This window comes from Perissodus microlepis, chromosome 13 (genome assembly GCF_051167445.1).
Source record: "Perissodus microlepis isolate ML-2025 ecotype Zambia chromosome 13, ASM5116744v1, whole genome shotgun sequence".
Classification (NCBI taxonomy): Eukaryota; Metazoa; Chordata; class Actinopteri; order Cichliformes; family Cichlidae; genus Perissodus; species Perissodus microlepis.
In genome coordinates this window covers 24,189,692-24,216,295 of record NC_140473.1, presented here as the reverse complement: position 1 = coordinate 24,216,295, position 26,604 = coordinate 24,189,692, and the positions used below count along the sequence as shown (strand labels likewise).

The 26,604-nt window shown below is 39.0% G+C and overlaps 3 protein-coding genes across 4 annotated transcripts; all 3 read right to left on the bottom strand.

The window, feature by feature from the left end:
• Position 1: 1 nt before the first annotated feature.
• Positions 2-5,867, bottom strand: cgasa (cyclic GMP-AMP synthase a). Its single transcript, XM_084949564.1, has 5 exons — positions 4,534-5,867; positions 4,235-4,448; positions 3,787-4,044; positions 3,197-3,296; positions 2-1,762 (listed from the first exon to the last, which is right to left on the bottom strand). Exons 1-5 carry the CDS (start codon positions 5,464-5,466, stop codon positions 1,417-1,419), a joined length of 1,851 nt encoding a protein of 616 aa, XP_084805690.1. The 5' UTR covers positions 5,467-5,867; the 3' UTR covers positions 2-1,416.
• Positions 5,868-5,988: 121 nt separating this feature from the next.
• On the bottom strand, positions 5,989-10,876 carry eef1a1a (eukaryotic translation elongation factor 1 alpha 1a). 2 transcript variants are annotated; one of them, XM_084949566.1, is made up of 8 exons: positions 10,767-10,876; positions 9,296-9,476; positions 8,934-9,113; positions 8,370-8,666; positions 7,778-7,928; positions 7,358-7,614; positions 6,901-7,135; positions 5,989-6,775 (listed from the first exon to the last, which is right to left on the bottom strand). In XM_084949566.1, the coding sequence occupies exons 2-8, from the start codon at positions 9,437-9,439 to the stop codon at positions 6,651-6,653; spliced, it is 1,389 nt and encodes a 462-aa protein (XP_084805692.1). In that variant the 5' UTR covers positions 9,440-9,476; positions 10,767-10,876; the 3' UTR covers positions 5,989-6,650. The 2 variants fall into 2 exon arrangements, with proteins under 2 accessions (XP_084805692.1, XP_084805693.1); XM_084949567.1 differs by having other exon boundaries at positions 9,296-9,479; positions 10,767-10,871.
• Positions 10,877-11,727: 851 nt separating this feature from the next.
• On the bottom strand, positions 11,728-21,953 carry slc17a5 (solute carrier family 17 member 5). Its single transcript, XM_084949565.1, has 11 exons — positions 21,739-21,953; positions 20,282-20,478; positions 19,606-19,839; positions 19,291-19,378; positions 18,915-19,001; positions 16,379-16,497; positions 15,437-15,598; positions 14,821-14,953; positions 14,565-14,712; positions 14,120-14,210; positions 11,728-13,579 (listed from the first exon to the last, which is right to left on the bottom strand). The coding sequence occupies exons 1-11, from the start codon at positions 21,821-21,823 to the stop codon at positions 13,442-13,444; spliced, it is 1,482 nt and encodes a 493-aa protein (XP_084805691.1). The 5' UTR covers positions 21,824-21,953; the 3' UTR covers positions 11,728-13,441.
• Positions 21,954-26,604: the final 4,651 nt, after the last annotated feature.

The window sequence follows — 26,604 nt, the reverse complement described above, 5'->3', positions numbered from 1 at the left end:
AGTTTAATAAATTGTTATCTTAAAAAGAAATGACATGTTGTGCATTAATTATTGGCTTGTTCCTTTAAAACGTAACCATAGAATTGTGGTAATAATTGAATCTACTTTCTTAATTGCGTATATTATTGGTCAGAAATTACATGGACACTGTTGGGGGTAAATGCTCATAATTTGGGGGGGAAATAATATCATGGAAAAAGAGAAAAGTCAGGTCTTTTGGAAAAAAATATATTGTCAAACAGGAAGTGATGGTTTGCGTTAAGCTCAACAGCTTGTCTGCATTACTTGCTCAAGATGTTTAGTCTGCTGACCACATCAGTTTACTTGGATTTATTTATTAATCCTTTATTTATCCAGGTAAAAAATCTCATTGAGATTAAAAATCTCATTTCCAAGAGAGACCTGGCAGATCTGATTTATAAGAAAATCTAAGCACAAACACTGCTGTTCATTCCTATAAAAATGTGTATTTCAAAACTTAATGAGTCAGCTATGTTATGCGAGTCCGATGGCTAAATCTAAAATAGAAGTGCAAAAACTGATCCTGTCAGCACTTGTAAGCAAGCTGAAAAATTGTGCGTTTATTGTCCTCAATCACTACGTTTTTTTTCTGCCCTGTGAGCAGACTTGGGTTTCCTGTTCACACACCTTCAGTCAGTGTGAAAAAACAGCTGAGATGATGGGAACTTTGCTTTCATAAAATTCTGGTATGAATTCTGATATTATTTTTCAGCCTCATCTGCAATGAGTGGAAACAAGTATATGCTGAATTCTGCTTTGCTTTGCAGATTGTGTTGGCTGCTGCATGAGATGCTGTGGTGTGTATGGATGCTGACTATCTCAGCCCCAGTTAAGATGCCATTCTAAGGTATATATTTTACAAATAAGAGGTATCGTCTGGCTTCACAGTAAAAGTCAGTTAACAAAGCTTACAAATGTAATGTGTCTTTAATATGTAAGCTATTAATCAGCAAATGACATCACCTTTTCATTGACCATATAAAGCGATACATTTAAGGATTCAGTCAGAATATAATAAAGAAAAATGTAATAAGAAAAGTATATTAGTACTTGTGTTATTGTTCTCCTAAATCTCAATTTTATGAGTAACATTTCTTACAAATGGGTTGCAAACCAGTAAACAACAAAATCACATCAAAACTCAAAGCTGCAAATTAAAGTTTCAACTGTACAGATATGATAAGGGGAAATAAGATAACTAAAACTAAAGCAATGAAATTGGTAAAACAAATTGTATTTGCATAGTTGCTGGATTGCCTGTGCTTATTTGAGGCATTGTAAACACAATGGGACTTCCCAAAAAGTTGATTCTGTTTATTTGGATGCAGCATTTGATTGCGCATGCATCAAGACACTATGGGACTTACAAAAATCACGAGTCCAGATGTGCATTAATTAATTTCCATTTTTAAGTTGTTCCCTAAAAATAGGAAAGCCTTTCCGACGTTCCTCCCTGATAGCATCGGACAGACCTTTGCAAACTCTAATACCAGAGAACAGGTTCTGACTTGGAATGAAAAAGTTGCATAGTTGACCATTTTCCAAGTAACCTTCAAAGTCCTGCAGGAGCAGCTGGAAACAATCCCTCAGGTCTGAGACTCTCCAGTTGTTGTCATCAGTTCGCAAGCAACAGGCACGTAAGAGTGTAGTTTTGGCATGATAAGAGCAAAACTTGTCAAATGAAGAGTTCCTTTCCTTCAGCAGATGTAGCAGGTGCTTTAGGAGTTTCAGACAGGACTTCCTGTGTGCAAGGAGAAAGATACAGAGATTTTGGGACCTTGGATAATTAAACTTTCACAACATGACATTAGGTAAGAAATCCTTAAACATATCAAACATTTTCTTCAGCCTGCTTACTTTCTTGAGTTGAGAGATAGGTATATGTGCATAGAAATGGATGGATAAGTGTCTAGAGATAGATATAGGGGTGTGTTTGTGTTTAATATAAAGCTGCAATGATTCATCCAGTAATTGAATAATAAAAAAAAATCTTTGCTTCGATGCTTTGTTTAACACACGACTCTGTAGCGCACCCTTATCACCATGGAAATGCGGGCATGTCAGCTGCATTTGTGACAAAAAGCAAACCTGTAATAGAAACATATTTAGGAGCAGTGAACGACTACAGAGTCTGCCAACACTAAACCTATGAGGCCCCCAGTTTTCAACAAAAGCATCGATAACACAAAAAGCTGCAATGATGATGACGCTGGCAAAGTTTAACATGAATCTGCAGTAAACCTCCAGAAGTTGTATTAAAACATGCAGACAAACTGTTAACTTAGCCTGATATCATGTTTAAATTATACAGCTTAATGAAGGCTGACGACAACCGTACATGAAACCGATACTTGCAGCAAGCAAAGGGGGGACATGAGGTTTACTAGACCAGATTAATTTCAGGGCTTTCGCAACATTTATCAGATTGAAGGTGAAATTATATAAAATAATGTGTTAATTAAATTGCATTAATATTTGAGAATATAAACAAACGCTTTTTCACAAGCCAATAAAAATGTACATGGGCCAATAAAACTCTGGACACTGAATTATTATTACTATTAAGTAACACCTGCACCATTATAACGTTTGTTTTCAGCAGTATAGAAAGTATGCATCAAACTTTCCATCAACTATGGAATGCTGATATTCTTGCTTTTCTTCATTGCAGCCACCACATTCTCCTTTAAAGGCCTGCAGATACAAACTCGCTCTTTGCTTGACCTCTCACACTTAAAACACGCAGGCACACGCAGATGCACAAAAATTCGGAAACATGAACGCACAACAAATCTACCTCATCAAGGAGATAAAACTCGTACTTGAAAGTATTTATATATTTTTGCATTTAAGAAAATGCTTTCTTTAAAACATTTAATTTAATATGGTGCATAAATACAATGAAAGGGTTTCGTTCTTTCTGTTTGTTTGTTTTTTAACAGATTTCAAAACATTGCAATTTCTAAAATGGAAACTAATTAGTAGTTCATTTTGAAAGACCTGTTTTTGCTTTTAAATGTCTATTATTGCTCATTAATAAGACAAGTAGTTATCCGATTAATGGACTCATGTACCAAACACCAACAAACCACATGGTTGGATGAATAATTTTTTTGCCATTGTGTTCATTTTCTACCAGAAAGCAATAATTTGGTAATAAGCATGTTGTTCTAACCTGCAGCAGTTTTCTCCACTTTGTTCACAGCAAGTCTTCTTTGATCCATGATTTTTCAGGATGGCCTTCTCAATGTGAGAGAATGAAACTCTCCAAACATCTGTATGTTAGAGATGACGGAAGAAAACAGGGAAATTTTAAGCTTTTTATACCATCATGAAAATTGCACATTTTGAACTGTAGTAACATTGGTCAAGTGTTAAAGGGGATTTCTGCTTCAGTGGGAAACCTACACCGTAGCTACATTATGACTGCCAAACCCTCTGAAACCCTATGCCATTACTTTATATATAACCCTTTCATAAATGTTGTTGACTACATGTTATTTACCAATGTAAGCAACGGTAATACACATGAAAACGCACAGAAACATTCAAAATGACTTTTTGGCACAACACTGACAACAATGTCAGCCACAAACATTCTAACCAGGATTCAGTTGTCTTATAATACTGTGTCCTTTCTCACTTCTACTGCAGTTAACAAAAACTTTATCTATTTCGTTCAGTGGCTCACAATCACATTATGATTAGGTTTTTTTTTTTGTTTTGTTTTGTTTTTATTCACTAATTGAGAGAGGTTCAACTTACCTTTATTACGGACACCATCATTTTCCACTGTACCCTTGCCCTCATATTTTGGGACCAGATAATATGGCTCTCGCTTGTAATCTTGCTTAACTTTATGCCCGAGCCAGCACTCTATTTTAAGGCCTTCGGTTGTGAAAGGCGGCCAGCTTGATTTAACCATAAGGCAGAGAACAACATCCAGCGAAATTGGGAATGATTGTACATATGTGGTCAGGGTCACTGCTGGACAGCCTTTTTTCTTCTTGTCCACCTTCCATTCTGAAAGAACAAACAAAAACCTAACTCCAGACATTCTATGGTACTGGATGCTGTATATTAATACATTACAATATAGAAGGCATAGATAAATAAGCATGTTAAATTAAAGGCCAAATTGAATTCTTCCTCAGGCCCTCTTTTACTGTAAAATTGAAATTTCACTAAAACTAACTTAAACTTTGATACTCACCAGTAAAATTCTTGACACATTTCTTCACTTCTTCCCTGAACTCATTGAGCATCTTAGTAGCAGATAAAATGCCATTTTCTAGAAATTTTTCCAGAGTCTTCTGGCCACGTTTTAATTCCACACTGTAAAATGCGCCATCATTTCCAAATGGTTCAAGTTTCACCCGATCAACCAAGATGGGCAGCATGACGTCAAATTCATCAGGATTACAAATCTGTGCAACATACAAGTCATACATCAGATTGGACCACAAATCCTGTCCTGAGTTAATTGCGGGAACTCAGAGTGTAAAACCTTACCTTTAGATTTTCATAGTAGCTTCCTGTTTTTAGGGGTTCTTGTACGTCATTAAAGCTTAATGTATTTTGTTTTAAATGACTGATTATATTTTGTATTATCGCATTTATGACTTCTGCTGCGTTTGCTTTGTCAATCATCTTAATTTTCATTTTTTTCAGAGTTTCCTTAAGGATATAATCTGTTGAAGCTTTTTCTTCAGTCATGTCTTTCCTTTTTAAGTCCTGAGATTTTCCTGGTGCAACCTTTGTATCCTGCACAGCAGATTGTACTTCTACTTTTGGCTTGGCACCACAGGCTTTTGCTGGTGGTGATTTGGCTTTGCCAGCACATATTTCGGTTTTTGTGGTCTGTTCTGAAGCCTCTCTTGTATTCTTTGGAGTCTGTTGCTCTGCCTTTGAGCAATATTTTGAGAAGATACCATTTTGCTTCTTTGCATCAAGTTGTTCTCTTAGTTTTGGCTTGGTGCCACAGGCTTTTGCTTTGACAGTGTCCACAGACTCCTCTGTAGGATCTTTTAGCTGTATCTCAGTCATTTCTGATGGTTTGGCCTTCCTAACACGTGGGTTTGTTTTTCTGGTACCCTCTGGAGTCTCTGGCTTCACTTCCTCTTGTGATTTTGTCCTGTCAGAACATCTTTTTGTTCTTGTGGTTTTTGGAATTTCCTTTGTCTCCAGTTTCTCCAGTGGAAGTTGTTTTGTCGACTTGGTCCTGGTAGCAAAAGTTCTCTCCTCTCTGCTGTGTTGAGATTTTCTTCTGGTAATGTCAGGAGGAAACTTTTCTTCAGCATCGTTTGGATTTTTCTGCTCCGCTTTCTTTGGTTTCTGTTTCGTTTGTTTTTCACTCTGCTTCCCTTCTGTTAAATCAGGAAAACTTACTTTAGTGCACTCAGCTTCAAGACTGCTTAGCTTGCGCGGTTTCCCTCTCCCAGCCATGACAGTGTAATGATGAATGAAACTTGTCTGGCAAGATTAATCCTTAGTGTGTCCTTTTATTGTATGAGAACACACCCCTTTACTTTGCCACACCCTGCCCTTATGTTGATTCAGCCTTTGACGTATTATAACTCACCGGATGTAAACTGTGAATGAAAACTTTTCTGCAGGTCCTATTGCATGTAGTCCTCACGTACGCTATGCTGTGTGTATTGTGTAATAGCACAATCAGTCGGTGAGAGCTGGGCTTATTACTTCCTGGATGATTGCTATTGGCCATAGGGTGAGGCTATAGCCTTCTAAGGGGCTGACACAGCACTGTGCCTGCAAGTCTGTAAACTTGATCTTTGTTTGAAATTCTTATTAGTTTCTCTTTTATTTCTATATCAATAGCTACATCTTGTGGATAGAAATGTGTATTGCAGATATTATGTGTCATATTTTAAGAATCTTAAACTTCAACACAACTGTTGCTCTCACAGCTTTACACAGAAGGGGGGAAAAACTGCTAAAGGCAGCACATTTTGGTTGAAATATGTTTAATGTTACAAAGAGGCTCATGCCATCTTACAATAAGGTGCTATAGCTTATGCCAATTTAAACTACAAGTGCAAAATTAGCAAAGTGCTTTAAGAGTCCACATGTGGACTAGAGTCCTGGGAGGACAATTTTTGACCTTTTTTTTTGTTTTAAGTTCTTTTTAAAGCTTAAACAGAACAAATTCTCTACTACTCCACTACACAGAAGGACATAGTTATGACTCCTTGCTCCTAGAGAGCGCCATATAGTTGCAAACAAACACTAAAAGCAGGACAACATATAATATCATGTAAAGAGTTCAGAACCTACACTCCATTGAACTAGAGAGGTGATAGGTTGCAGTATCTCTAATTATTAGATGTCTAAATAGCACAGAATGGTGTTTCCATGACGCGAATCAACAGTGCACACATTTGAAACATGTTGATGTTACACTACTTAATGGTAATCTAACCACTGAAATGGAACCACTGCCTCAAGGACTAAAGACCTAAGTGTTTTTCTTTCCTTCGAATGCTTTTGCGATGCATTGTGATGATTAACCAGTCTTTAATTATTAAGTTGAAGTAGCCAATTCTAGGATGAAGTTGGATGACTGATGTCCTGCCTTGGGAGACCTTGGGGTCGGCAGAGTAGCACAACATTCATTTGTTCCTCTGGGCCTTCTGGGCAGACTTGGTGACTTTACCAGTAGTGGAGACCTTTTTCTCCACACCTTTAATCACGCCGACAGCCACAGTCTGACGCATGTCACGTACCGCAAAACGACCTGCAAAGTGAAGAAGAATAAAAGACGTTTGAGTTCATCATAAAATATCGCATGACTTCAAAGTGGAGCCACAATGCCTTTTGATGAGGGAAGCTCTTGAAACTCTAGGAACTACTTGAACTCACCAAGGGGAGGGTACTCAGAGAAGCTCTCGACACACATTGGTTTGCCAGGGATCATATCTACAATTGCAGCATCTCCAGATTTTAGGGATTTAGGGTTGTCCTCCAGCTTCTTGCCAGAGCGGCGATCAATCTTTTCTTTGAGCTCTGCAAACTTGCAGGCAATGTGAGCAGTGTGACAGTCCAGCACGGGAGCATAACCTGCGCTGATCTGGCCTGGGTGGTTGAGGATGATCACCTGCAAAGCAAAGGGACAACATCAGTGCCTTATTAATAACCGCAAAAAATGCTTTCTTGTTTTTTTTATTTCTAGTTTTTCTGCTGTCGTCTTATTTGAACACATTCTTATCTGCCTTGAGGATTGAGAATATAAATAGTTCTGACATTAGATGGAGATGAATTTAAGTCATGTGCTCGTTCTACTATAATTGGATTTTTTACATCCAAATCTTGTATCTACCTGAGCAGTAAAGTTGGCAGCTTCCTGTGGTGGATCATTCTTGCTGTCACCAGCAACATTGCCACGGCGAATATCCTTGACAGATACGTTCTTGACGTTAAAGCCAACGTTGTCACCGGGTAGGGCTTCGCTCAGTGCCTCATGGTGCATTTCTACAGACTTGACCTCGGTAGTCACATTGACAGGGGCAAATGTCACCACCATTCCAGGCTTCAGTAATCCCGTTTCCACACGACCTACGGGGACTGTTCCAATTCCTGCAAAAGAGGTCAGAGTAAAGCATATTAAAATGAAAATCAAAGTGTTTCAGTTCTCTACTGAAAAAGGTATCTGGTTTTCCATGTTTTGAAATGTCACAACTATCCTTTATTCCCAAAGTATCGTAAAAGTTTATCCATATGTTATTCGTACACCACTTGCCTCCTATCTTGTAGACATCCTGCAGGGGAAGACGTAGAGGTTTATCTGTTGGACGGGTGGGGGGCTGGATGGCATCCAGAGCCTCCAGTAGTGTGGTTCCTGACGCATTACCTTCCTTCCTATTTATTTTCCATCCCTTAAACCATGTCATCTAGAGGAAAGAAGGAAAAAATAATAATACACAATTTTATACAGTAATAATTTCAATTCTAAATTAAAATAATAACAGAACATTTTATTGGTTTCTTAACCTCCAGGACATTTTTTGTCACTTTTTAAATGAATGAATGACACATCTTGATCTTATGAAGAAGTTAATTTAACTAGCAGAAAGTTGCATTTTATTTTTTCCCTAGCTAACACCACTATGATTCATGTTGAAGAAAAATACCTCTTATTTATATCTATAGCTGTTGAAAGGGAAATTAGAGAAAAAGTTCGCTTTAGATTCTTTGACAGATCATGTTTGAGTTTGTCCAACAGCTGTATTGAGCTACAGCTTTCTATCCACGGCACCAGTCAAACAAATGAATATTCAAATGATGGGTCACATCCTGGCTTTTGCATAACTATGCTTTGTTTTAGTACTTACATTAGGGCTGGGCTCAAGCATGTTGTCTCCGTTCCAGCCTGAAATGGGTACAAAGGCAACCGTGTCAGGATTGTATCCAATCTTCTTGATGTAGGTGCTCACTTCCTTCACGATCTCCTCGTAACGTTTCTGGCTGTAGTTTGGCTCCGTAGAGTCCATCTTGTTGATTCCCACAATGAGCTGCTTCACTCCGAGAGTGTAGGCCAGGAGGGCGTGCTCACGAGTCTGTCCATTCTTGGAAATACCTGCTTCGAACTCTCCCACGCCAGCTGCCACAATCAGCACAGCACAGTCTGCCTAAAAATGCAGTGGATGCAGCTTTAGTAGGATTCCTCAGTAACTTTGAAATACTACCACTATTGGATGCCAATACTGTAATGTAATGTACTGTAATAATTTCTATACCAAATTCAACACCTACGATAGTCACTAATGGCAACTGAAATACTTCAATGTAATAGCAAGTGATGCACTCTTGTGTACACAAGCTTGCAAAATACCTTAAAACATGCAATGCAGAAGCTAATATACTTCATAGTGGCCCAGCATCCTAATGTTACACACCTGAGAGGTCCCGGTGATCATGTTCTTGATGAAGTCCCTGTGACCCGGGGCATCGATGATAGTCACGTAGTATTTGCTAGTTTCAAACTTCCACAGTGAGATGTCGATGGTAATGCCACGCTCCCTTTCAGCTTTCAGCTTGTCCAGCACCCAGGCGTACTTGAATGATCCTTTCCCCATCTGGGACACAAGCAACACTAACCTTCAAGACTTTTTTGCAAACAATTTAATCTATTCTAAATTATATAAAACTCAAACAGCTTCTATTGTGTCAATTTCTATTTGATCCGCATGGCTTCTGCCTTAATATGTGAAGAGCGGCGGGCACTTAAAGAGGTCGTCTTCCGCTCCCGTCTCCTTACCTCAGCAGCTTCCTTTTCAAACTTCTCGATGGTTCTCTTGTCAATGCCTCCGCACTTGTAGATAAGGTGGCCTGTGGTGGTGGACTTGCCAGAGTCCACGTGGCCAATCACCACGATGTTGATGTGGAGTTTCTCCTTTCCCATGATGACTGGAGCTGGCAGAAGTCACGAGGCAGTCTGTCTGCTAAAGCCAGGGTTAAGTTACAGTCAAGAAGCAATGGAATCATGAACTAGCTGTTGTGACTGACATATAGTGAAATGGGCTTGTTGTGAGTGAATAACATATTATTTGATGGTGGAAAATAGCCCAGACTTGTTTGTGTAATTAAACACCATAGGGTTCAACATTATGCTGGCAGAAATTCAAGGTATTGCATGGCTCTGTGGAAAAATACTGGAGTGGGAATCTCAGCTGGTACAGGAAGAATTTGTAATTACATTAAAATACTGCTCAAAGGAGGAAAGTGAAAGTAACTTGGGCTCAGATTTGCTAAGAAGGCGGCTCGTGATTGTCAGTACGTGTTTTCTTTAGCATCTCAGAAGACTCAGAGGACTAGGGAGGATATCAGTGAACTGCACAGAACACACAACACTCCTCCCCCTCCTACTCTCTATCCCTCCTTCCATCCACACCCCTGCTCTCCTCTTTCACATCCACATGCTTCTCCTGTTCTCACCACTCTGATGTGCACCAACACATCCAGGTAGCTCAGATGATATTTCACAGCACCATCCTCTTTTTCACAGCCACAGACTCAGTACAGCTTCCCTCCCAGCCAGAATCCACCATTTTGTCAGGTCTAGTCTACTAACCGTGTAGCAGCCATTACTCAGACACTGCAGTGCACTGTGCACAGGTTCACGCAAAGGGAAACAGGTACTGTTAAAGACTCTGTGGGGGTGACGGGGTGATGACCCTGAACATTAGGCTTCACACATGCACTGCGAAGTTTTGTTTGACCAAACCCGTGTGACATATTTAGTCTGAATGCACTCTGCAGCGGGCTGAACGTCAAGTAGCTTAATCCAACTGTATAATGTATCCCCACATGATCTTGCTCAGGTGAACTTAGGGCAAGGACAGTCATCTACATGCGCGCGTTTAATTCATCCTTCACAGATAACGTCACAGCGGCTGCCGCAGTGCGCTTTCACTTCTAAAAGATGGTTAAAAAAAATAAACCTATAGAAACAGAGGGCGGAGCTTCAGAAAAATCTAAAGTATTGCAGTAAATCTAATGTCTGAAGGAATTAACGGAAATGTCAACCCTCCGCCATGTTCTGTTATCTGCCCGCTTACTGAAGCCTGGATGCGCATTAACTACCAGCCGCCTGTCCTGCATCACAGTATCCCCAACACACAGAACCGCTAAAAATAAAAACAGGCCCAGATAATTTACTGCTGGCATCAAAAAAATAAATCGATAAAATAAAGCCCACTTCATGCATTATATCGTGTACTGCGTCGTACCTGAGAGCTGGCCGGTGTCAGGTTGGCTGCAGGCGCGGATAGGCTGAGGGGAGACGCTGATCCGGTTATAGCTCGCAGGACAGGCGGGGGTGTTGCGTAATTGCGCGCACCCGCCGTTGCACAGCATCACAACGACGAGTTACCGTAAACGAGTTTATTATAGGGCACAAATATCAGCATCCATTGTCGGACACACCGGCGAGTTAATATGCTCTTTAATGTCTGCAGAAAGCTTCAATGATCGGTAATTCCCGACGCATAACTTAATCGTGGCTTTTCAAGGGAAGGAAAATGGGAATTTAAAATTCAAGACTTTGCATTCATTAATAATTAGCATAGTATACATAAACAAGGCAGTTGTCGTTATTGTTGCTTTGCTATCATTAGTTGACTTTGAGATATCAGGAATGAGTGACAGCTCTGCTCTTAAAGGTTTGCAGTAAGCAGCAGGTGAAGGGCTCACCTTTCCAGACGCTCTCTAGTTGGATTAAAAGACGTTATGTGCTTAACGTCTCTGCCAATTACGTTAAAGTACAGTGGCATTAAAAAATAGAAGTTAAACATAGAGGCGTTAAATGATATTTCCATGTTTTCACTTCCAGGCAAACGTATATTTAGTTAAGCAGTATCACCTTTTAAGGACAATAGTGTGACTATAGAGAATTGAGAGGGACAGCTCAGGCTGAGCGTTTTGGAAATGATGTAAGAGGCAACAATAAAAAGTAGAGGATAGAAGAGGTTTGTGGGTGCAGTGAAGGAAGACATGCAGAGGGTTGGTGTGACAGGAAGATGCCAGGTTGAGGAGGCAGATGATGGGAGAGAAAGCAGATTAAGTCGCATAGGGCTCGTTTTTAGGCAACTTTGAGCTACTTAAAATTATTAAGTATGTAAAACCACATTATTCTTAGTTAATGTGAAAGGTGTTCTAGGAGATAAAGAAATAATACCCCAACACAAGATCTGATTTACACATAGTCTTTATACCACAGCGATTTAAAACATTTCTCTCAAATGTTTTGAAAGAGGAATTTTACAATGATTTTTACTCAGTACAATTTAGTCCCTTTATTCTCTGTGCAAACAAAGCACAATAACAACTGAAATGAAGTCAGTAACAAAAAGAACTCAAAAGAATGAGCCTGCATTGCTGATCCCTTTTAAACTTAAGCAGTAAGGCACATTATAAATATTCGGAAATTTCAAAGACAAAATGTTAACCTTACAGCTTAGCTTGGATTTACCTCTTAACTGAGATTATGTATGAAAGAAAATTGTACATAATGTATAATATGTGTGCAAATGTGATGAAAAAAATAAATCTGTCATTGACACTGAAAGAAGGCGATCACCACACTGACACTTAAAACTTGAGGAAATATGCCTCCATGTGATAAGATTAATCAAAATTTAAAAGTAAACAAACGTCCTTTTTAAATCCTTCTAAGATTTAAGATACCTGAGAATTCGGGGAATAATTCAAAGCCATGTCCCTTTATTAATAAGGTACCAAAAGCATGGTATCTTAGTGTTAAGACTGGAGAGATCATAACCCGTGTGACGTTAAATCCTGCTATCTCAAATAAGAGTTGGCTTGTGAACCTGAAAACTCAAGACCACTGCTCCTCTAAGCTGAGCACGTGAGCAATCGTGCACTGCTGACACAGTCTCCCCGCACAGAAAATCAGCAAAATAAAATAAATACATGTATTTACTTTCATTCCAATTCAGGCTGGATTTTTTTTTTTTGTGCGCAGCACAGATTTTCTGTGTGGGGAGACCATGTCAGCAGTGCACGATTGCTCACGCGCTCAGGTTAGAGGGAACATTGCTCAAGACACTGCACCATATTACAAGTAATCATTAAAAAAAAAAAAAAAAAAAAAGTACATTTCTCTAAGAAAAAAGGATAAAATGCTTGGAGACATTTTTAAGGCATCATCCCTAAACAAAGTGTACACTATAGTCATAATGCTGAATTTAAAACGTTTGGGATTTTTTAAATTCACTAAAAAGCCTACTGGCACTTCATTATGGGCTACAAAGTAACAGATTTTAAAAAAAAATCTTTTGGTGGGCATCGGTGTGTACTGGATTTAAAACTGTCCCTTCTGTAAAAAGGAACCATTGGGTATAGCAGGTTGAATCCACAAAACCACCTACAGTGGAATGATTTTCTTCCATAGCTTATTTATAATGAGTTAATATCTAAAATGCATTATTATCTGTAAATATCAAAGTTGATGTACATTAGCCGACCTTTATAGTTAGTTATGCAGCCTGTAGCTTCATAACTAACTGGCTACATCTCATTGCCCCCCCCTTCACATACCAGCAAGCCTGTTTGGCTTCATAATGAAAGCTTCCTCTGATACTTCTTGGGAATGCATATGTTGATTTCTTCCTCTGAGAAATAATATATTTGAGTAGGTACAGCTACAACTTTTTTTTTTTCTTTTTTTAAATCACCGACATTGGGCTCATCTGTTTCAAGACCATGTACCCACAGCCACATTAAGGAACATCTTTCCAAGATATCATGGCAATTACACACTTATCTGACCATGATGAATACAGCTAGAACACATCTCTCCCTTAAATTACCCACCAAATGAGCTCATGTTTGAAACTTGCCCACCGGACAAATCTGAAAATTTAACCCGAAAGGGTCTCATGTCTCAGTCTGCATGATAGAAAGATGTGTGGACAGCCCAGGACTGCACTGTTCCTTTACCAAACACAGCGTAGAATATTGCCCCAAACACGTCGATGGCAGCAGCAATGTAGAAAACAATCTGCCATTCTTCGATGGTGTTCTAGAGGACCATTAGCACAGTTAGTGTTAACATACAGAAAAGGCCTTATTTGATTAAATATCACTACTAAGCTGTTTTATTGTCATGTGCGTGGTGTAAAATGATTACATACGATTACAGATTTAATATCATTTGGATTAACTGACTGAACATAGCATGCAGGTATGTAGTATGCTCTTCTCCGGTCTAATGTAACAGTTAGTTACCTTTCTAGGACTATTGGTGCCCCCTATTGGCCAAACCTTAAACACCTTAATCCTGTACTTACTAAACCAATTACAGAGGAAATGAAGCATTATGCTAAAGTAAGGATACCATCTGTCAGGACACCCAGAGTGTCCTCATTTTGTATGAAGCAGCAGCACACTACATATTAAAATCCAATAAAGTTTACTGCTACCATTCATTACCTCTTTACTCACAGCTATAAAGATACTGTGTACTCTATGTGTATGTTTAATCTAGATTCCAGACTTTACTTTTGAAACAAAAAAAAAAAAAGGACTGGTTAGTTACATCGTTGCTGAACATGTTTCTTACCTGCTGAGTCAGAGCTCTTGCTATGACTGGTCCCACCATGCCAGGGATGGTGGCAAAGGTGTTGGTGATTCCTAGGAGAATACCGGCATATCTAAAGAGACAAATAAAAACATTAAGTCCTGAGTAATAAACCAGATAAAAGCACTATGTAGTACATAATGTTGCTACACTGATAATGAAATGTAATTATATTTATAAAAAGAAATATCCTCCATTATCTCATGGTCTATGTTGATGCCTAAAATTATTATCTTGATAACAAAAGGCCAGAGGGAAACGTCAATATGTCAAAGATATCTGAACCTGAAGATACACTGAATTACACATTTATAACCATAATCTCTCATCTTCACAATTAAAATGATTCAAAATTAAAATGACTGAAGTATTATCATTATTATTAATAGTAGTAGCATCCAACAGTTTTCTGAGGTGTTATTCTTACGAAGGAGCAATGTCAAGGTGGTTGATGTTGAAGCCAGATGCCGACACTCCTCCGAGAGCAGAGGAGATGGTGAGGAAGGTCACAGCCAAGGTGTAGTCACAGCCTGTATAACCTGCTGCCACCAGGAACACTGCAGGCCCAATCATCCCTACAGAAACAACACAACTGTGAAGTAGCAATACTGGTAATATTTTTGATGTCAAGAGCCTGCAGTCAGTTAAAAGTCGAGGATTCAGCAGTGACTGTCATGAATTACCAATGAGGGTTAAGGACTTCCTGACAATGACAGTGCGGTATTTGCGGGTTTCTCGCAGATAGTCGGCAATTTGGCCGGTCAGCACAGCGACCACAGCACATCCCAAGTAAGGCAGGGCCGACAGAAAACCATTCTGTTGGGAACAGACAATTACAATCATTTCATTACTGGGAGACTTTACTTTTTACTTTTTCATGTACTCTCAGAAGAGAACGATTAACCAAGGATGCTGAATGTTTTAGTATTGCAGTTAGTCATTTCTACTTTACTGGTTCATCTCCCTGGAGCTCTAAACAAACTAACCTTTTGTCCCAAGTTTAAAGGGGATCTATCGTGCTTTTCTATATTTTCTGTTAAATATTTACTATTGCAGTTTTGGCTTTTCCTATGAAGCATGGCTAAAGTATCAGATATAGAGATTAGTGTATGTATTTACAATCCCTGTGATCAAAAGGCTCCTTAAGAGCTTCATATAAGTAATACACATACATTTTTTACTAGGACTCATACTCTAGAGTTCCAGAATTTAAAAAATTTAATAAAAATCAGCTTAAAATGAGAGCAAGTCCTCTTTAAAGTCACTCTGGTGTTGATTTAAACTAATGTGGTTTCTCACCTGCTGTATGCTAAATCCCAGGATGTCACTCATGTAGGTTGGCAGCAGAGTGAGGAGGGTGTAGAAGGTCCAGTTGTAAGAGAAGTGAGCCACAACAATGGCCAACAGCGGCATCGAAGTCACTATGGATCGCCAGGGGATGTTGCTCGCCGAGGTGGACAGCTGGACCAAAGCGAATGTAGAAGTAGGATGAAGAAATAACAGAAGAAGTTCATTAGAATTTCTTCGAAAACACATCTGAAACAACAACCTTGATGTTCACCAGAGACTAAAGAAAAGATGAAGCTGCGCAAAAAATGTCACTGCTGTGCTGATGAAGCTTTAACCTCCTGAGACCCGAACTCTTCCACAGCATGCATTTTTAATTTCTCTTTGATATTTGGGCATATTGGGGCCCGATGAATGTAAAAACAAAGAATTACCAGATTTTTTTTTTTACCTTATTTTTGTTTTTAAGAAAAATAAGAGCCACATCTGAGGATATTCGTTTAAAATTTTGATAGAACAGTAGCAGTATAATGTCCTTGTAAGTGGATATCAGGCCCTTGCAGAGCAAAATTGAGTATTTTGGTCTAAATAACCCAAAATGTGATGTCCACATATGTGGACGCCAGGTCCTAGGAGGTTAAAGCCACTGCAGTCTATCCAGCCATACTAGGGCTCCCAGCTGCTACATGCTCACCATCGCAGTGCCAGTAATGCAGTATTCAGTAATCATGGCAGGTATTTTGACAAGAACAGATAAGAAAGTAAAATGATGAAATACACTTATATTATGTAACATTAGAATCAGATAACTGTACTGGACCGGAAATGCCTGCAAACACGCTGCAGCAAGCACTAAGAGCAATGCAATAAGTGTATATTAAAGCTGTTCTGTAATGTAAGAGAATTTGCTTCTTTTTTAAAATTTACAACCTGTTATCATGTTATTACTGTTACCTCATTCTTGAGCGAGGAGGTGATATAGAGTCTCTCCTGCTCTGATATTCGTGGATGGGTATTCGGGCTGTCAAAGACGAAAAAAGCCCACAGGACGAACCACACCAGTCCGACAGCACCTGAGCAAACCACAAAGCAACACTGGTGACCTACACTCATCCAGCATAAATCCTCCATCATATGAGTGCCCTTATCCAGTAAGCAAATATGTGGAATGTGGTTTGGTTGTCTGTTCCTGAAACTGAAGTCTGAGTATCTCATTATCTCTGTCTTGCCTTAAGGGACTTTTACATCTGACATATGTTTGGTAGAAGTAAAAGCTCCAAGTAAAAAAGTCAGACCTCTGCATTGTTTCCATTTATGCATACATTTTCTTCTTCCCATTTTCTAAATTGTTGTTTCCACTGTCAAAGAGGAACAGATGCTAGAGACAGCTGCTAAACAGCACTGTGAAGAAGTGCTGACTAATCAACAAACAAGTCATTTGAGTTCAGACTGATACGTAAGAACCTCTTTAAGCATAGCTGACAGTATGTGTTAGGCATTGTAGCATGTTTACATAAGACAAGATTTTTAAAAAATTACCTGCAATGTGAATTCAACAGAGTTTTTAAGCAAATTGATCACTGACGAATTCACAATACCAACCATTATCAAAGAATGCTATTCTAAATAATAACAACAAACTGACAAATCTGTTAAAAATAACTCACATAAACAAAATATGAAATCAGGTTGAGGTAAAATTTGTACAAAACACCTCTTAGAGCAGGGGTCGGCAACCTGCGGCTCTTTAGTCCTTATATTGCGGCTCTGCATGGTTTGGAAAAATAAATTATACGTATTTAACTGAAGTGGATTTTATTTGTGTTAGTTCTTTTTTAAAACTTGTAGTTCTAACTTGGAAGATTATTTTTGTATTTCAAGATCAGAATAAAGTTATATTTTATTATTTTTCGTCGCTCAAAATAAGCGTCACACTCGTGGAAGCCGGTATACCCGCTGAAACGCTGTGCATTTACCGAGACTTTCAGCCCCCGGTAGGCCAAGTATGGAGAAATGTAAGAAAAGGAAAATATCTGAATAAAATACAACATTTAATGATGCCTGGGCAGATTCATTTGTATTTACTTCTGACAAGAGTGGCCTACCAGTATGCCTAATTTGTGGAGTGTCGATCTTCGGATCAACATACATATGTGAGCAGCTATTCTCCACCATGAACTATGTTAAAAACAAACACCGCTCACGCCTCACAGACGACAGCTTACAGTCCTGCGTAAAGATGAAAGTGACTTCGTACAGCCCCGATCGTACAGCAGACGCTGTGCGCAGAGGTTCAGGAGCAGAAGTCCGATTGTACACACATCACGGCAGACCCGACGATGTTTACATGAACATGCAACATCTATTTATTGATCACTTTTCACACACACAGCCGGCTGTAGCTTTCCAGCTCACAGCCCGACACATACAAACAACAGCATGATTGTGGATGACACTCAGGTACGTCTGCCTCTCCTGCAGCGGCACTGCGGGCCATGCCCCGCGAAGCACGTTAACCAGGTAAAATAAATATGCAGATATTTTGAAAATATTTATTTTTTAATTTTTTAGGAGCATAGTGCTTTTTCCAATTATTTTTTAAATTCTGGTCAAGGCCATGCTACACTCTGATAGCCCAGAAGGCGATACAAGGATGACGGCTCACTGTTTTTGTTTGCTAATGGATAAATGAATTAAAAAGCTGAACTTAAAAGAGACCGTTGACTTTCTTTTTTGTTATTATTTTTTAAATGGTAAAAAAAAATGGCCTGTATTTATATAGCGCTTTACTAGTCCCTAAGGACCCCAAAGCGCTTTACACATCCAGTCATCCACCCATTCACGCACTGGTGATGGCAAGCTACATTGTAGCCACAGCCACCCTGGGGCGCACTGACAGAGGCGAGGCTGCCGGACACTGGCGCCACTGGGCCCTCTGACCACCACCAGTAGGCAAAGGGTGAAGTGTCTTGCCCAAGGACACAACGACCGAGACTGTCCGAGCCGAACTGCCAACTCTTGAGCCACGATCGCCCCAGTAGGATAGTAGGATTTAAGACTGAAACAGAAGATGGCGACACAACCAGCCCTGTCCAAGCCAGGGCTCCAACCGGCAAGCTTCCAATTACAAGGCGACCTCCCAACTCTTGAGCCACGATCGCTCAAATGTTGGGAGGGTTGAAAATGTGTTCATTACATAAATAAAATAAAATTTTCTCCGTAGCACTTCATGGATTTCATAAGCAACACACTATAGTTGTTTATACAACGCATAAGGAGAAAAAAAAAATAATATACACAGTGTTATCTTCATTTTAGATGTCAAAAAGTATTTGCGGCTCCCAATGTTTTCTTTTCCGTAGAAACCGGGTCCAAATGGCTCTTTGGGTGTTAAAGGTTGTTGACCCCTGAGACTAAGAATGATTTTTTTTCCCCTTTAAAACAAATCTTCCTAAACTCGACTGTCAATAGTATAATTTACATGTATTACCAAATATATAGAAGACATAGGTCCAGTCCAGGTAAAAGATGATTTCACCAGATACAGGAAGACTTATTACTGTCCCCAGCTGTGCTCCTGGGAAGAGAAAAGAAGTAGGTTTGTGTAACTACTGAAGAAAGAACAAACAGAAAGTGGCAGGTGGACATGAATAGTTAAAGGACAGGTGCTGGTCTGCAAGAGAAGCCTAAGCCCAGCAGCTTAAATATTCATGATAAAGGTTAGTGTGGCCAAGTGTTCATATTTTACTTAATGTAATATTTTTCAAGTGATCAGCTGTAGACTGAAGTTAAAAAAAAATGCATAAAATAGGCTAAAAGTGCAATTTGTCTTTATGTTGACAGTCTAGCTCTTGCTGCCGTCTTACCAATGTAGGAAATGGTGAGAAGTCGGCTCCTCTCCAGAGGTGGGGCCCAGGCTGCCCACATGGTGTACATTGCTGGGAATGTAACACCCTGAGGACAAACACATCAGGAACATTAAGAGAAGTGCACAGATGACACTTAAGCATAGCCAAATATTACCTTAACTATTCCTGGAAACCATTTCAGGACTGTCACATGAATTTTATTGCCATTTGCAAATCTTATGGCTGCAGCACAGATAGTGATTATGGTTCATAAAACAGGTCTGCACAAATGAATTCAGCTCCGTTTTCAACATCTTCATTCTGATCCCCTACCTCGCCAATCCCCTCCAGCACTCTGACAGCAATGAGGTAGCCTGCACCCAGGTCAGCAGCCACAGGGGTAAGCAGTGTAAAAATTACAGTCCCCAGGATCCCAAAGCCCATCAGCCATTTTGGTCCAAAGCGGCCAGCCAGGTAGCCCCCAGGGACTTGTGTCAGGATGTACCCGTAGAAAAAAGAGCCCAGGATCCATCCCTGTGTTTCTGAGTCCCAGTTGTAAACACTGGCCTATGAGGGGATAGATTAGAAACTTAGGATATTGATATCATGTCAATTCAAGACTTACAAAGTACTGAGTCTTGGATGCCAACTACGTTTCCCCATTCACATAATTCTGCCTAATGTATGTTATTTTCCTACAGACAGACATGAATAAAAATAAGGAGCCTGCAAATAATAGTAACTCCTTAACTTTAAAATCTTATCAGTAAAATCAGTAAACTGTTACCTCTACATGTACATGAAATTATACACCAAAAGACTGACTTTCACTGAGAATCCAACAGGTCTATATAACTGGTTTGCATTTAAATCTAACTTCAGGACCTAGAAAGACTTTAGGTGGCAAACATACTCCCAAGCTACATTGTTACTTTATTAAAATTGACTAAACCTATGGAGGACACACTTTAAAGTGGGATTAAATAGCTGCAGTCAAATTTCGGCTCACCGTATGATTGTGTTTGCGAACTGCAGGGTTGGCATGGCCAGGACACACTGTGCCACTGTGGTTGGGGTTTGATTGGTGGGTGTTGTTGAGCATGTCCACCATCGCCACACTGAGGTTTACCCTCAATGAATAGACTACAAAGAAGCCATAAGAGGAAAGCAATGCCAGGGCGTAGCGTGATGAACCACATGCTGGAGCTGAGGGACAGAAACGACAGCAGTGTGAATCATCTGTTTGCACGTATGGTCTGTGTATTAATACTACAATATCACAACATCTGTGTAACAAAAGGAACACAACATAATCCTAATAATTCAAATCTCAAAAACCTTTCATATTTTTATGCTGTGCTTTTGTATTATTATAATTGAATTAGGTTATCCTTTAAGTAATGATTCTAATTAGTTTATTTTAAATAAATAATATCAATTTCTAGCATCAGCATGTTGATAATGCATCATGATACATTTCTGCATTGGTATCCTGTCTCAGCCCCATCTGTAAGTCAACTCTAATAATACCATCAAATCTCAAAATTCTAAGTCTTATTTTCATAACTAAGCTACTCTGGATTCAGTAGGTTCCCCAAGGATGCTTTGGCAGAAAGAATGTAGCAACCGGGGATTAAACCATCAACCTTTAAATGAGTAAATGACAAGCCAAACCTAACAACAACGTTAAAGCTCTCAAACTTGTAGCACAACCTTATTTTCATAACTACACTTCACCATTTAATCAGTCTATTTAGTTTGCATACAGTACAACTACCTGCTGATATGACTGATAGTACACACCACTGTCACTGTTAAAATGGGTCTCCTTTATCCAGCCGATTGAACTTATCCAAAATGATACAGAGCTTATTTCAGTAAATTCTGTTTACATTTGGCAAACCTAAACTTGCCCTGTCAGTTCTGTCAGGACTGTGAGTTCACTGCATGCACAGTTTCTCAGAGCTAAACCACTGCATTAAATTAAAACCCGTTTTTCCTTCGAGCTGACTGTGGGTATGCAGGTATGACATGACTCAAATATCATAGAGACATGTCTCATGATACGATTCCAGGGCAGATGTCCCTAACCTCGTGACCGATGCTCATTAAAAGATAAAGTGCATTTACACACAGGTGTGGATGACCAACTTAAATGTCTTAGATGGCAAAATACCATGAACACCTAAAAATGCACACTCAGCTGGTGAATTCAGTAAATCAACCCTTCTATAATGACAGCTGTGTTAGTGACGACTCTAAATTTAAGGTTTACACTACAGTCAGACATACCAGCCACTTTAGCGATAAAATTGTGCTGTTCATGTTGTTAGTATGTGTCTTTACGTTGGAAAACAACATCCTGCCTCTTCCCAGTTAATCAGCGCGGCTTCTTACAAACATATGCTGCACAAAACGACCGAAGCGCCCGCATTGTTAGCTGAATGCTTTGTTTTTTTCTTTCACCTTTCTGGACTTCTTCTTCGCGTCCCCGGCGAATCAGCGGAGTCCTCTGCTCGTCGACCTCCACGTCCGACCCGTACCGCTCCATTTTTTTTAAATATCAGCTTTTAGTTGGATTGCTTTACCGCATCACAAGCTGAAAGCTAACTTCCCTGGAGCCTGTCAGCTGAGCTCGACTCGGCAACTACCCGTCACGTGACGTTAATCACCGGACCGGAAGAGATCGTTTTATTCAATTGAAGGTGCTGAGGAGGTGCTGTAAAAAACTTTCACCAAGAGTGTCAAACTGAAATAAATAAATACATCATTAAATAATTGACTAAACTCGCAAATAAATAATACATAATAAATTATTTACAATATCAGTTCATTTACATTTTTTTTAAAAAAGAAAAGCAACGTTTTGACGAAGCCGGTGCGTTTCAGGCTGATTAATTTTTAGACACCACAATGACAAAAAGAAATGTAGTCAAGTCGACTTATACATGGTTGAATATGCATGACGTGACACTAAGAGCCATCGAAAAGGGAAGTCGACTTTTTCAGTCGTATTTCATCCAAAAATAAATACTCTTGCCAACATTGAAAATACAAATATTAAACAGTAATATTAAAACAGATTATGTATCAGTTTTTGGTACTTGAATCCACACATGAATGATTACCCAGTAATTTTAAGTTATCTTCTTTGTTTATAAACAGTAGTTATCAATGAACGTGCTATAAGATGAGCAAGGCGCTCTGAGGAAGTCAAGCTGATGATACAGCATTTTAAAATACCACAATGACGCTGGAGTAGGTGGTTACAAATATGGGCATGGACATTTATTCAGGATTTGTTTAGTTTTAATAAAACACCCTCAGGGAGCACATCACCATACATGCATATACTATCGCAAATGCCTTCATGTAAATTAAAATAAACAGGAATTATATGTCTTATATATGTCTTATACTGTCCTTAATGTAAATATGTAAGAAAAATTGTGTATGTTTCTGTTCCGTGTCCTGTGTACTGTTTGTTTGTATATGTGTCTTTTTGGCTGCTGTTACAACCAAATTTCCCCTTGTGGGACAATTAAAGGATTATTCTATTCTATTCTATTCTATTCTATTCTATATCTTGCTGGTGACAAATACCACACAAACATCATAATACCGAAGAAGATAAATAACATCTAAACTAAAATAGACATTTTTCAAGTAATAAAAGCTACATAGAAACAAGCATCTAATGTGAATCTAATCTGAAAACAAACTAATCTAAAGTAGACTGAAATTTTTTTAAATTAAGTTAAATAAAGCTTTAAACTAATAATAAAATCTAATTCTGAATGATTTGTTGTCGGTTCATAGGCCATATACAGCCTCAAGAGGGCTGACCTATAAAAAACAACCATCCAAATGATCTGTTTAAGAGCAAATAAGTTATTCTTAACACATGGCCTTCATTAACAAAACAGTAAAACAGGCTAAGAAAAATGATGTTACATCTTCTGTTCACTTTACTCATAGTCTACTGTCAGTGGCACAAAACCTTTATCTGTAGTTTTTTCTGTAAGTAACCAAAATAATGGGGTTGGTAAGGTCTCGCACTGATTCTCACAGTGATGGCAACGACACATGCCTTTTTTTTACACCTCATGGATCATGTGATAAATCACATAAATAACAATGGGTCAGCAACCCTCAGGACAACCTTCAAAGGGAACCTCCACTGCAACCTGAGACCCACTAACCCTTTGACATGAAAAAAGAGGTGCACTTTTTTAAATGGTAAATGTATAGCACTTTACTAGTCCCTAAGGACCCCAAAGCGCTTTACACATCCAGTCATCCACACACACACACTGGTGATGGCCACAGCCACCCTGGGGCACACTGACAGAGGCAAAGCTGCTGGACACTGGCGCCACCAGGCCCTCTGACCACCACCAGTAGGCAACGGGTGAAGTGTCTTTCCCAAGGACACAATGACCGAGACTGTCCAAGCTGGGGCTCGAACCGGCAACCTTCCGATTACAAGGCGACCTCCCAGCTCTTGAGCCACTCCAGTTTCCTTCTTTTTTCAAGCTTTTAAGGCTAAATATGTATACACTTAAACCACTTTAAAGCACTTCACACGTAAAGCACAATTTAGACTCACCAATAAACTTATCATGCCTGTATTTGGACTATTTGAGGCATTGTCATAGTGCAAGATGTTTATAATAGTTTAGAGGACCAAAACTGCAAGTATGACTGGATTAACCTGCCTGGGACTCTGGAAAGCAAATACACTAACCCCTAACCCGTATAGTTCATTCCTCTAAGGACAAAGATACATGCTTAAAGTGTAGTGAAGAACCATTAACAATTACTGAAAAGAGCAGCTTGTTAACCACCGGTTCAAAACCTGGATACTTTTTTACCTATTTCTCAGTTTGAGTGTTTTTTACACAGATGCCCAGAAATCAATCGCTTCTCATTCAAGATAAAAAGCTCCCATATACCACATGCAGTCATGGTAAAAAAGCAAGTGCACCCTCTTTTAATTCTAAAGTTTTACATGTCATGACACAGTGCTTCCTTACAGAAGCAGGATGACGCAGTAGTGCAGTTGACTAAGTGACCATTAGCAAGTGTGACCATGCATAGTAAACTTTGGACACTTTGGAGGCCTGAAGCTGGGAAAGATTATAAAGCCATTTTAAACACTTCAAAGTCCATCATGCTACAGTGAGATGGATTGTTCACATAATCAAGCTTTCTAAGAGTGAATTCAACCCAAGGCCAGAGAAACTACAAAAAACGCTTCCATCTCAGACTCTACATGCAACAGTTACCATGTTAAATGTTAGAGTTCATGACTGCAAAACTAGAAAAAGGCTGACAAAAAAGACTGAACAAGAATGGTTTGTTTAGAATGGTCGCCAGGAAGAAAAGACAAGAATCAATGTTTTGCAATGGCCCAGTGAGAGTCCAGAGCTCATCTGATTGATATGCTGTGGTGAAACTTGTATGAAGAGCTGTGTACGAATGAATGCTTACAAGTCTCAACGAACTGAAGCAACATTGAAAAGAAGAGTCATACAGTCATGATACAGTCATACAGAAAACAGTTAATTCAAGTTATTGCTGCTAAATGTGGTTTTACTGCTGAATTGTGGGGTGCATTTAGTATTTTGGCTTGTTTTTTGTCAAATAAATAACAATACAGGGTAATCTATAATGTTGCTGTTCACCTGAGGTTGTGTTTAAATATTGTTAGAACCTGGTGAGGACCAGATGATTTTTTTTCATTATGTCCTGATACACAAAAACCTTAGAACTGAAGGAGGACATACTCTCTTTTTACCATGAATGCATACACATGTTAGAGAAATTAAATTCTAGCATTTGTGAGGTTGTGCAGCAGTTGTTTTGCCCAGATAATAATCTAACCTCAGTCAGTTATCACAACGAAAGAGTTTTTTCCATCGTGCTCCTCATTGACCGAGTCTCTTATTCTATTAGAGTCAGACGCTGGACACAACAGCTTACTTATTATTAGTGCCTGAAAAAGTTTTCCAGTTTTTGTGCTGTAATCCCTGCACCAGACAAACTAATGTAAAACATATGAACATGAAAAGGTCAAAGAAGTAGTTTCCTTGCACAATAAATATGACAATTGGAGGACATTATTTCTTCAGATCAATACCAAAAAACATTTTTCTAAAGAAGATCATCCTGTGATGATGGCTCAGAGCTATCATCACAACATGATGAAACCTGTCCAAGTTTGAGATAAAAACCATCAAAGATTGCATTAAATCATAATCCAATCCCCAAAACCAAACATGTTTCACAGACTGCTGTATCACGTGACTTTCTGTACATTTACTCAAATTAATTGTCATTACACAGAGGAGACACGCTAGATTTACTACAATTTCAATATTAAAACATGAGATTTGTAACACTTGAACTTTAAACTTTTGCTTTGTGACACTGCAAATAAATTGATTTTTAGGGTCCAGTTAACAAATCATTAAAATTGCATTTTCTCCAAACTCAATTATTGGTGAATAAAACAAGTTCTGTTTTGTTTCTGTGTAGAGAGGAATGAACATTACATTCCCCGTCCACATGCTCACATGTAACCACAGAATCAGATGATGTGTGGGAAGGATGTAACCTTCAAACACAGGTTTGTTGTTGAAATGAGGAGCAGCTGAGCTGTTTGTCTCCAGGCTTTGTTGTTTCCGACACAGAGAGCGAGAGAGAAAAGAAAGACAACCGTACTGTCTGTGTGACAAGAAGCAGACAGTCATGAAGACAGACTTACAATACGGTGATGTCACAGCGCTGACAGGAACACAAACACAGGCTCGTGTCAGCAAAAAGCTGTGACGCTAAATATGAGGTCAACAAATGTTGTACTTGGAAGTTAAACAGTTGTTGATGAGGTTAAGGTTTTGCATAATAATTTTTTATGTCAACAATTTACCAATTTTAGATAGATAGAATTTTTTTTTACAAATCAGGTTAAAACTGTAAAATTGGTAAATTGTTGACATAAAAAATTATTATGCAAAACCTTAACCTCATCAACAACTGTTTAACTTCCAAGTACAACATTTGTTGACCTCATATTTAGCATCATTATATTATATATATATTATACATAAATATATAAAGATCACTGTCCAGAAGAGCACAGTCCTAGGAACAGCAAAGATACTGTGCAGGACCCTCAAGCTCCCAGGCCTCACTGTTTTGTGAGCCAAAAAGCCCCTCAAGGGTTGGTTGAGACCAAAATGGAGCTAAAAATCAAGTGAATAAAAGATATACTGTAGGTTTTAGGTTTAAAGCTTTTGCCCTCCCCCTAAGTGGTCTTTTAAAAAAGGA